At 47.5% G+C, this 12,383-nt stretch overlaps 1 protein-coding gene across 3 annotated transcripts in view; it reads left to right on the top strand.

Annotated features, from left to right (window-relative positions):
* Window positions 1–12,383, top strand: part of FER1L6 (fer-1 like family member 6) — a 126,624-nt gene that overhangs the window by 75,173 nt on the left and 39,068 nt on the right. For all 3 annotated transcript variants that reach the window (XM_045181683.2, XM_045181681.2, XM_045181682.2), the window contains 2 exons: window positions 4,868–5,002; window positions 7,892–8,041. In XM_045181683.2, coding sequence (XP_045037618.2) covers window positions 4,868–5,002; window positions 7,892–8,041 — 285 coding nt within the window. The remainder of the gene's footprint in view (window positions 1–4,867; window positions 5,003–7,891; window positions 8,042–12,383) is intronic.

Raw genomic sequence — 12,383 nt, 5'->3', positions numbered from 1 at the left:
TTGTCCTGAAGCGAAGAGAGCAAGTTTCTTAGACAAAGGAAGGGCGGCAGGAAAAGCAGAACCTGGCTCCTAGAGCTCCTGCTGAAGTGCCAGGCACAGGGTCAGGTTTAGCTGGCGATGAACAAACAGGAGAACAGCACCCAGACAAGCCGCAGGAGGCTTGCAATCCAGTCTCACTGAGGGGTCCTGGTGGGGGGAAGGTTTTCCAGCTTTGCGGTCAGGAAGCCTAGACTTGGCACTGCCACTTCGTGCTTACCAGCTAGGGGACTTGGCATACTCTCAACATCCCTGCCATTCGGTGTCTCTCTCTTCTGCCAAACACAGCTTCCTGATGGATGCCGTGAGGACTAACAGAGATAGATGTCAACCTGCATCCTCTGGGCTTTCTCCCCCTTCCATACCCTGAGTGCTGAAATGTGAAAGGGGTTCCTAATCGGCTCAGGTCCACTAGGCTTTCTCATCGATCGTGTTCTCTAGGATTTACTCTGCTCTCTGCAGGTGCACTGTTCTGAGAGAGGGAAGTTCCATAAAGTTTTTGCCCATCTCTGGGAGTGAAGACAGAGGACACAGTAGATGAGCGCAAGTTTCATTCTAGCTCATCTACTTTCCAGCTGCATTTACTCACTAAACCTTCATCTGTCATCTTAAAATAGTGCTATTGTGAAGAAGAAAAAAGTTAAGGGAATAAATGATTGATGAATGGTGGCCATTATGTCAGTTGATGTTAGAGGGCTGACATTTCTTTCCAAAGTGAGGCCCGTCATCTGGGTGATGGGTGAGACTGCGTTTTGATTTATGACATGCAGATGGAGATCATAAGTGAACCAGCAGCGAGTGTACTTCACCAGTGCCGGCCGGTGTCTGCTCTGTGCCAGGCCGCAGGCTGGGATCAGGGGCACTGGGGGACCAGCCCTGCTCCTGAGTCATGTGTGTGGTCTGGGCGCAAGACAGGCAGGCCTCCAGACAGGCAAGTCAGCTCTGCTGTGATGAACCCCGTAGTGCTGGGCCTCCGAGGAGCACTGAAGAGAGGGCTTAGCTCTGTCTGGGAGGGAAGTCACGAGATACCTCAGAAGGAAGGCGACTCCACTCCCAGTGGATGAGCACGGAAACAAGAAGAGTGAAGAGTACTTTCTCCTTTCTGTCTTGAGAGGCAGCACATCAAGTGCGGTGATTAAAAGTCTAGACTCTGGAGCCACATTGCCTGGGTTCAAATCTGAGCTTTTCCAGTTATTGGCTGTGTGATCATAAGCAAACCCTTCTCTGTCCTCAATTTCTTTATCTGTAACAGACAGATGATGATATCGTATATACCTCTCACAGGGTAAAGCATCCAAGACAGTGCTTTGCCTATCACAGCTTCTATGTGACTGCTTGTCATTATTGTCACTGAGGCTTCCCACCAGGACAAGGGTGGACCTCTGGGACCCTCCTCTGCCAGCCACAGCTGTGGAATCCGGGTGCACCGAGGGGATCTCAGAGCTCAGGGTGCAGCAAGGGGTTCGAATGAGCTCCCTGGGCTGCCGTGTGATTGCCGTTCTAGTCTGTATCTCCATATAGTATCTTCATTTGATTTAGACCCATCTCTCAAAGGAACAGATGGCATTAGTTTATCAAATAATCATTTGAAAGGGAAAACAGGTTCTGCTGAGCCCTGGACTTTGCTTCCATACTTTGAACTAAGTACCTAATTCTTAATGATAACAGCTGCCATTTACTAAAAACTCCCTCTGTGCCCGTTGTGATGCCCAAGCATTTTACATGCGTTGTTGCTCCACCTCATTGCAGCCCAAAGGTGGATGTTGTTAGTGTCCCCATTATGCAGATGAGGTGGGTAAGGCTTGGAGACCATATAGGTAGAAGGTGGTAGAGCCACAAGGGATACCCAGGTCGGTCCAATTCCAAAGTCACTTTGCTTAACCTTTCTGCTTCCATTTTGGTAAGATAAGGGCTCCAGTTTCCTTCTCCTGTTCCAGTGTTGTGCTGCCTTGGAGGGACTGGTCTGTGTGTGGCATGGCCCCTGTCCTACTCCTTACAGTGGGGAAAGCTGAGCCTGGGGTCATATCTGCAGTCGTGCCTGAGCTCCATTGGCTCACCTGGTAGCTCTCATTGGAACTGGCCACGTGGCGCTCAGGGAGAACAGTCTCCAAAGGGCTGGTCCTGCAAACCAGCCCTCTAATGAAGTGACTAACCAGTCCAAAATAGTTTAGAAGGGAGTCCAGTTATTCCAGACGTCACTGAAGATGGACATGGGACCTAGAAATCCCATGGTGACTGAAGGATAAAGGGAAAGGGAGACAGATCCTAGACAGGAAAGCTTTGGGGATAGCAAGGGCGAGGGACTCGGTGGCTAAGAGGAAGTCTTAGAGGAGTAGAGGGGATCTTAGAGGGTGAAGAGCATGGAACTTGGGATTTCAAACAACCCAAGTGATGCTGAGTCCTGAGGACATGGATGGTCTTTTGTTGGTACTAGAAACAAGTACCCTAGTGGACCAAGACTGACACATAGTAGGTGTTCAGCAAATGTTTACTCATTTATAAAAGAGTGTTGGTGGGGTGGAGTGCGGTGGGTCATAAACACTTACTGAGCACCTACTGTGTTCCAGGTACTTACTATGCTTTGTCTCAGACAATGGTTATAACAACTCTACAAGGTAGGTGCTAACCCCGTTTAAACGAGGAAAACCGTGGATGAGAGAGGTTGAATCACCTGCCCACGTTGAATATAAGCGCCCATGAAACTAGTGTTCCATTCCACGGGTGCCCGAGGTTAGAGCCATGCTCTGTCCAAGTTTCCTCACTCCATTTTTAAAGTTTTAGCTAAATGGGACTATAATCTCCCAAATAATGTCATTTAACATGACTCTAATAAGTCTCCCCAAGGAAGCCCCAAAGAAGTAAGCTAGCGGTGGGCACCTGGCAGTAAAGTGGAAGAATATATTTTTGTTTGAGTGAGGCGTACGGTACCTCTTGAAGGTAGCCATGGTCCTTTTACTCATGGAAACAACTCTGAGGATAAGCCAATGCCCGCCCATTCATTCATGTACGTCATAGGTCCTGAATAAATACATGTTGAATGAATGTGTGCTGACCTCTGGAACCTTATCAGGTGGCGTGTATAGCCCAAAGTGCCAAGGAAGACATCAAAACATTTCTGTAGGAAAGGTACTGTAAGGGTCACAAACTGCTTTGGTATCACACTGTACGGGTGAATGCTGAAAAATAGATCACATTTCCATTTTTAAAAGCAACATGAAAACACGTGGTTCTTTGTGATGTCAGTCACTGGCACAGGCTAGCTTTGTGCTACAACTCCCTAGCTCCTGTTTATAGGCTGCTTGAAACGATCCTTTGTCCAAAAAGTGAAGATTTTCCCTGAAAGTTCATGTCAAAAATGTTACTGTGTTTGAGGCATAAAATATCCCATGAGCAGAAAAGCAACAAAAGAAGGAAATTGTGAAGCGCACACTATATTTATGACTCAGGTAAAGAAGAGCGATAAGAAATCCCTTCGTGACCAACGTGCCGATGACTCATGCTGCGTCTAGAGGTGCACTTGATGTAAGATTCTAAGGTGACCATTTTGTTTGGGCTTTGGAACCTGGGCAGTTAATCCAGGCCAGATGTCTCTCTGATCCCTCCTGGAGTGAATGGTGAGAAGCGAAGCTGCGTTCAGAGGCGGTGTGGAAATTTCCCCAGGACCCAGCAGCCACTCTGCCGTGTTCACCTGTGAAATCACCCACTTGCCCGCGCAGCCTGGAAAAGAGGAGGATACATCTGTGGTCTCTTCCCAGGAGTGGCCTCGCATAGTGAGGGGGCAGCTTCTGCCCAGGTGCAGAATCCAGCCATTCTGCAAACCACCTTAGCCCTTAGCTCTCCGAAACTCACGTGTTCCCAAACATCCAATTAAACAGGGTAGAGGCTGCAAACCCGACTACAGCCTCCCTTCTGAAGGTACCACTGGAAGGGCCTGGCAAGGGGGCTGTGAGTCACCTCTAGGTGAGCTGCTCGTGGTTCTGGACCAAATATGCAGGTTGTGGTCCTTCTCTGTCCTTTAGTTTCTCCGTCTGAGTAATGGGTACAGCCAACTACCAAGACCACAGTTTGCTAAGGCAGAAAGAATGATGTCATGCAAAATGGTGAGGATTATTTTGAAGACGCTGGTTTCTTCAATGCAGTCAAATAAATATCTGCAATACAATAGAATTCTGTGAAAGGAATATTAGATTTAAATCCCAACTTAGAGTATTTCATGACAAAATTGTATTTTCTCACCAGTGGACAATCACCAAATATTCCTCACCCTCAGCTTGCCCTTCCATAAAATAGAGGTAACAGTAGCATCTACTTGGTGAAACTGAGTGAGTTCGCAGCCTGGGCTTTTGTACAAGACATCCTGGTTGAATCTCAGTGCTGCCACTTGCTGGCTCTGGACACGTGAGCCTCAGTTTCCTGGTGTAAAATGTGACTGGACAGCTATGTGCACCTCCCAGAACTGTGAAGTTTGCATGCGACAGAGCATGTGAAGTGCAGCAGCCGGCACATAGTAAGTGCTCAATAAAGGGTAGCTGGCCTTATCATCACAGCACTATGGGAAGGACTGAGTTGAAGTGATGTGTGCACATAGGGTATTAAACTTTGTGGGGGCTCTACCCGGGTAAGTGTCTGCAGGGCGAGGAATCTGTTCATCCACTAGTATCTAGTACCTAGTAGTGCACCAGTTTACATTGCCCCTAGGGTGTTGAATGAGTGAGCAGTGATGACGAGGTTGTATTCTCTTTGCTCTTCCTAAGTAACTATTGAATGCATCTCAGAAGCCCGACACCCCAATTGAATGATCTGTTGCTTTTCTTCTGGCCCCACCCTGCAGGTCATTTCCCAGACCCTGTCCCCGACCTGGAACCAGATGCTGCTGTTCAATGACGTGGTGCTGCACGGCCACCCCCAGGAGCTGGCGGTGTCCCCGCCTTTGGTGGTGGTGGAGCTGTACGACAGTGATGCGGTGGTGAGTGTCCCAGGACCATGCTACCTGTGCCTCCCTAACTTACTACATTCAAGCAGCCTGTTAATGCTCCAGATCTCGATGTGCCTGGCGGCCGTCCTGGCCTGGGGAAACGATACATTACAGAACCAGGAAAATCGGCGGTGACCTTTTGCTTCATTCACTAAAGGGTTTTTCACCGAGGGTTCCATTTAGACTGCATTTAAAATAGGATCTGGGTCACAGAACTCCAGTTGACATACACTTCTGGAATAGGTACTTTATAAAGCATCCCCCGCTTGTGCCCAGCCCCCGGCCAGTTCCCTGTCCTATTTTTGCTTAGTAAAAATGCCCATGCCTTTGGAAAACAGGAGGTGTTTACTGATTTGGCCTGGTTGGAAGAAAAGGGAAGGCTATTGTCACCGATTCAGCCTTTGTAACTAACTGGGTTGGTTTTTTCTGGTTGTTGCTTCTGAATCCTGAAACAACACATTTGTCTCTATCCCATTTCTGTTATGATGTCAACTAAACCTCTTTCTCTCCAAAGAAATCTGTGCTCTGAAATGTTAAATAGATTAAGAAGCTTACTGGAGATTTATTTTTTGTTAATTACAAATCAAATCTTTTTTAAATTAAGAAGTCTAAAACGAGAGGCAAAAGTTTATTTATTTTCTCCGATGTCTCTATCTACCCCCTCGGAAAGTTGCAGAAGCGCAAGTATATTAAGTGCAACAGTTTTCCAAAAAGCCTTCCCTAAGCTTCCTTGTCTGCTCAACCCCTGGCAGGTCTGACCTTGATCCATGGTCAGGAGGAAATTAGGATGGGAACATTGTAGGAGGTGAGTAGGCACCGTGGAGAGCACAAATCTCTCTCTTGCTTCCTAGAAAAGAAAACAGACCCAGAAAGGTCAAATGCCTTGTTCAAGGTCACAGCCAGCTGGAGGCAGACCCTCCTGTGTCCACTCTTTGCTGCACATGTGGGTGTGGCTGGTGTGGCTGTATCCCTTTAGAGACACATGTCATTCTCCTCCATCTCTGCCTCTCTCTCTGTGTCTCCCCCGACCCTGGGTGCCATTCCACCAGCTGTAAGTTGGAGCTAGAAGTATATATTTATGCAATGTGAGTTCTACTCTTGGGCACGTAGTATAGATTTTCTGTCTAAACAGCCGAAGAGTAAGCACCTTTTCAATTTTGTTCCTAGCAACATGGCTCTGATACTGAGTATTTTGTATTTGAAAACAATAACAACAATCAAACATCTTTGAAAGCTCTTCCTAAACCAGCCGGCTCCATGGATTTCCCTTGGTTGCCCTTTGCCTTTCAGACTCCTGCTAGATCTCCACTCCCAGACTGCAGGTCCCACCCCACGCCAAAACCTTCACAGAAAATCAAGCTCACATTCTCACATCTAAAAGAAAAGGAAATGTAGGAGAGGGAAAAAATTATGAATGCTTTGTACTTTCTTCCTGGAGAGATGCATATGAACTGCAGCTACACTGGGCCCACAGCCCTGCGGTGATAGTCAGGTTCCGAGGATCTGACTCTGCCTGACATGCAGCTTCAGCCGAGAGCTCTCTCTCCTCACAGAGTGCCTCGCTCCCTCATTCCTCATTAGGGCCTGCTGGCTGGGTAGGAAACGAGTTTATATTTGGCAAATTTCTTTTTTGGGTTTATGTTGACTCTTTTGTCTCCAGGGCTAATTTTAATTATTCCCAGCTAGATCACGGGCAAAATGAGTACCCGGCACATCCCTGACTGTACCCAGGCCAGGAACAGGTCTGACCCTACTGGGGGATACCAGCAGGCAGCTTTGTTTCTGAGTGTGACTAAACTAAACCTCATTTCCAACACACCCAAGCTTCCTTCCACAGCCAGGAATGCAAGTGCTGCTTCATGGGTCCAAAGGCAATGAAGCCAAGCAACTGCTGAAACCCAGCCTCAGCCAGAAGGGAGTGTGGGCGCTGTCCTTGGACTTCAGACATCATTAATTCAACAGCTTTCACTCAATAAATATGTAATGAGTACCTGCCCTGTGCCAGGGGACACAGCAGTGAATAAAACAGGCAACACCACCTGTGTGGAGCTCACATTCCAGGAGTTCCTGAGATAAACAGCAAGCAAAGCAGCCTCACACCCTAGCCACGTGCTGCTCCTGGGGCCCATGGAGCCATTCCCCTGGGAGCAGGTGTGGGGAAGAGGCAGGAGGTGATGCCATCTAATAGTTCTTAAACTTAGGGACCACATCCATCCATCCATATAAAATATTTTAACACCCTCTTTTACTACCCAGCAAAATAGGGTAGAATTGTTCTGTCACTTAAACATGCTGGCCTTTATCATCATCACCACCAACATTACTATGATCAGCATCCTCTTAGCATACTTGAGCACTCACTGTGTATCAGTCACCTACCGGTCACCGTGCAAAGCACACACGCCACTACATTAACCGCCACGGCCTTATTAATAGGCCATTTGAACCCCTTTGAAGGCATAAGGCTCAAAAACAGTTGAGTAAATGTCCAAGGCCATAGGGTTGCCAGACTCCAAAGCTCATATTCCAACCACAATAGTTTCCTGCCCCGGAGAGCTTTTGGAATGTTCACTGCCTCCTTATTTCTCCCTTCCCCCTGAGGTCTACCCTAGGTGATCACTTTAACTTTAATTCACTGAGCTCCATATGCTGAGGAGAGAGATAATCCCAAAGATAGCCTTGGGCCCAGAATTCCCTAAGATGACCCTCTTAGAGTTTTCCCTGGGAGCCCAAGCCTTGGAAAGAGATGAGAGGTCAGTAGCCAGAGGGAGAGACCAAGGCTGACAGTTTTGTGAAGGTTATTTACAAAATTGTCCCAGTGCAGGCCAGAACCAGGTAGGTGGCCAGCAGGGTCAGAAATTCATTTCTTTTCTGCCTTAGGGAAAGCCCGAATATTTGGGTGCCACCGTGGCTGCTCCTGTGGTGAAGCTGGTGGACCAGGACTATGAGGCACCCAGGCTGAGCTATCACCCCATCTTTTGTGGGAACCTCTCTGGAGGGGACCTCCTTGCTGTATTTGAGCTGTTACAGGTAAGTGAAGTAGAAGTGACAGCTGCACTAGTCGTCTGTCCAGTCGCCCTGGCCGGAGACGCGGCCTCACTGGAGTGCACTTCAGTGAGACTGTGCCTGGCCCCTCCCTGCTGTCCTGTGTCTCCTTCTGGGGATCTGGGAGGTGCCACTTAAGAACACAGGTTATTCCCACAACCCCTGTGATACAAGTTAGAGTCCCAGGAAGAAATATCCTTATGGTTTTCGTCAACAATGCTCGTACAAGTCCTTGAGCTTCCTACAGACTGAGAGAGGATAGCAAAGAGGAAGGGAGCGAATATTTGTGGGACTTACCTTGTGCCTGGTCTTGTGTTTGCTGCCTCGTGTACCTTTCATCACACTAGACCTCCCTCAGTCCTGTTGAGCTAGGTGTTTTAATTCCCGTTTTACAGATAGTAAACTGAGGATTACTGCAATTGACTGGCATAGCTGATCATGCAGCTACCTGGTGACTGGGCTGAGAGCTGAACTTAGACCTTTAAAGATTTTTGCTCCTTACACTATGTTACACACTGTCCCAAAGACAAAGAGCTCTTGATCTGTCCCACCAGATGTGTGGTAATTTATAAACACATGTCTTAAAAGACTTTTTCAGAAGGCGAAGGCAGGAAACTTGGGGAGGGAAGCTGAGACTCTCGAGTCTGGCTGTCCAGCAGAGGACCCAGTGGGACATAGAGAGGACTTCGAAGAGTAGTGACCAGGTGGGCCTCTATCAGAGAGCGCTCTCTCCCTGACCATTTCATTCTCTGAGGAAGGGTGGCACTTCACCTTTGGGTTAGACCAATCCCTCTATGGGGAAGCCTGTTCTTCAGAAATCCCATTTTCTGAAAACTTCTCTCTTAGTAGAGAAACTAGAAGACAAGCATTCCTAACACAGAGGATAGGTAAGAGTGAAGGTGGAGGGAGGGATGGAGGGGGTTCAGAGCTCATTTCCATTACTTCTTAGAGTGTGACCTTGGGGGAGCTAATTAACCTCTGTGCATTGCACCTGCAAAGTGGGGATGGTAGGCTACCTAAAGTCCCTGGCATGAAATGAGCACTCAGTAAATACTGCCTGTTTTATTAGTAGTGATATCATTATGAAATGGGACATCAAAGCAAAGTATAGTGAAAAGAGCCCTGGCTGGGTAGCTCAGTTGTTGGAGCATCATCCTGATACACCAAGGTTGCAAGTTTGATCCCCAGTCAGGGCACGTACAAGAATCAACCAATGAGTGTGTCTAAGTAAGTGCAAGAACAAATCAATGTTTTTCTCTATCTCACTTCCCCTCTCTCTCTAAAATCAATCAATAAAATTTTTTTAAAATACAGTGAAAAGAAAGTTTAAGAAATGCTTTACGTTACATATTCCAATAACATGTTTTGCTTTCATTTTTAAAGTTACTTCCCATTTATGGCAAGTGGTACTTGTTTTCCTTAGCAATGTGGAAGTTTCATTCTTTAAAACTGTATATATGTAGTGACGACATTTACTGGGTAATGGTACAGGCGGTAAAAATAGTGGAGGAATAGCTGGCTTGGGAAGCTAAACCTTATCAAGGTTCCCGTTTCACATGTCAGGAAGCTGAGGCTCATTTTGTCAGTTCCTTTTTGTTTTACATTCCACATATGAATGAAACCATTCAGTTTTTGTCCTTTTCCATCTGACTCATTTCACTTCGTATGGCACTCTCAAGATCCACCCGTGTTGTTGCAATGGCAGTATTCCATGTTTTTGTGGCCGAGTAGTATTCCCTTGTGTGTATGTACCCCGTCTTCGTTATCCAATCATCTGTCAAGGACACTTGGGTTGTTTTCACGTCTTGGCTATTGTGAATAAAGCCGCAGGGAACATAGCAGGATGTATATCTTTACAAATAAGTGTTTTTATATTTTGGGGGTAAATACCCAGAAGAAGGATTGCTGGACCATATGGTAGTTCTATAAAAAAGAAGGAAACTAGACTTTGGGTGGGAAGCATGCAATAGAGTACTTACGTCAAATTATATCTTGTACACCTGAAAAGTATAAATGTTATTAACAATGTTACCCCAATAATTTTTTTAAAAAGGAAGCTGAAAGATTGAGGCTCAAGGTTAACTAAATTGGATTCAGTCCACCACTGTTTTCACTACACGAAGCTTCCTGAAGTGCTGCGAGTGTGAGTCCCCAACCTGTCAGTGAGGGGCTAGACCTGCTGCTCCCTACAGGCCCTCTGAGGGCTGGGCTCTCTCCACACCTTGGTGGGTCGTCTCTCCTCCCCCCTCACTCCCTCCACACTGGGCTTCCTGACAGCTGAGTTAATAGAGGAAGCGTTGTCAGAGGCAAGCCACCTAAGAGATAAAATTCATTAGGGTTTCATTAGGACTTCTCATTTCATTACTTGTTCACAAGGTAATTTAATCATCAGCACAGCTGCCTGAGCACGCGGATCCCGTACATGCTGAGAGACGAGAGCTGGAAGATGCCTTCACTTGTCCCCAGCTGCTCTCACTTTTCATCTGTGGATGGTTTACCCAGCCTCTCCATCTCCTTTCCTGAGACAATTCCCTGTCTCTGAAGAGGGATTTAGCACGTTGGTTTTTCCAAGCCCCAGACTGCTATTCAGCACGTCTATTTCCAAGCTGGCTGCCTCCTCCCCGCCCCTGTCATCCCAGTCCTGGCTCAGAGCCCCACTGTTCTTCCAGAATCTCTGCTGTGAAAGTTCAGACTCAGCTTTAATTCTTCACTCTGCATCTCTATCCACAGCCAGGCCCAGCCTGTTCTGTGACGGCTTCTGTCTTCCCTGGCCTTATAGACTCCGCTTCTCCTCGGTATTGTTGCTTTGGCCTCCGTCCTGGTATTTCGGCTTCCTGCCCTTTTCTTGTTCACTTTACCTCCTCGGTCCTCCCAGGGGAGAGTGGTAAGTTGCACCATACCACGCTCTCCTTCAAAAATCATCCATGGCTCCCTGCTTCTTATTACCTCTAGAAACATTCCCCAAAGTGTGCTATTGGTAACACCAAATACAGTCCCTCCAAATAAGCGAAAAGAAAATTCAGGAGCTGCTTCATAGTGGATCCCTCCTGGGGACTGGAAATGCCCATTACCACGGTGAAGACTCTGAGAAGATCTAACCTTTTCCAATGGTTTTTGACCATGAAACTTTGTGTGTGTGTGTGTGTGTGTGTGTGACTCTTTATAGCTCTTGAAGAGATCTAGCCCATAGGAGCATGCCAAATTTCCATAGGTCGGCCTTTAAACTCTCCCAAAGTCTGTTGTCAAGCTGCTTTTTCCACGCCCATTTTACCCTGCTGCTCTATACACACGATGGCCTCTTTCTGCCAGGTTGTTCCAAGTCCCCGGACCTCACCACCCAGACGTGGTCCTGTGCTTTTAGTCAGGCCATTACCCCACTTGGGAATGTCTCCCCACTCTGCCTGCCCCAACCTCCTCTGCACTCCATTTCCCTACTTAGGAAAAACGTCATCATCAAAGTTCAGAACAAGAGATGCCTCCTCCAGGAAGCTTTCCCCACCCTCGCCTCAGTCAAATTAAGTGTTTTCTTCCGTCTGACAGCACGTCGCCTCGTTTTCTATTTAATTCTGTCTATGTCAAGGCCAGTTGTTTGCAGGCTTGTCATGCATGACCCTGACAGTGGCAGCTCCTTAAGTTTTGCACCCTAGGTCCTACCCTGGCCCTGCAGCTGGACCTCTGTTGAGGCCCCAATATTTTGTCTTTCCTGGGATATTAGAGCAATCTGGCTTTAGGGCCAATTTATCCTGAGCACCTCTGCGTCTTACCATTCTGTCTTCATAACAATTCCTTATCTTCCCCAGGCCCCGTGCACTGAGTAACCACACACCATGTAGTCTCATATACCAGCAGCTGACTCATTTCCCTGTGAAAACCTTTCATCTCAGACGGGGGCAAAGTCACTGAATCTCCACCACATAGTGAACTCCTTCGAGGCCTGTGTTGAGCACTCTGGGCATCTTTCAGGCCCTCACGAAACAAAGCTTTGCCAGGGTGTTTCCCAGGCTGACGTTCCAGCAGCTCCAGGATGAGCAAAGAAACACGTGGTAGGCACTGGCCTATGCCTCCATCCCAGGTGTTCTGTGCCTTTGCCTTGCTCACCTCTTCACCACCAGGCAGCGTGGGCCATGCCTCCCCCTCATCCCCCAGCTCCTCTATCTGGTCTGGCTCATTCTGCACCTTCGTTGTGCGAGCCTGTTTGGCATTCGCAGCGTCTGCTGCCTGCTTTTTCCGAGCTTTCTTATAATTAAATTGACCACATCTGCCGCTGCCAACTAGGATATGTCTTTGAAAAGGAAACAGTGCTGTGTTTGGGCTTTGCAGGTTTTGA

This window comes from Desmodus rotundus, chromosome 8 (genome assembly GCF_022682495.2).
Source record: "Desmodus rotundus isolate HL8 chromosome 8, HLdesRot8A.1, whole genome shotgun sequence".
NCBI classification, from domain to species: domain Eukaryota; kingdom Metazoa; phylum Chordata; class Mammalia; order Chiroptera; family Phyllostomidae; genus Desmodus; species Desmodus rotundus.
The sequence above is the reverse complement of the archived record's forward strand: the minus strand, read 5'-3'. Positions and strand labels throughout refer to the sequence as shown.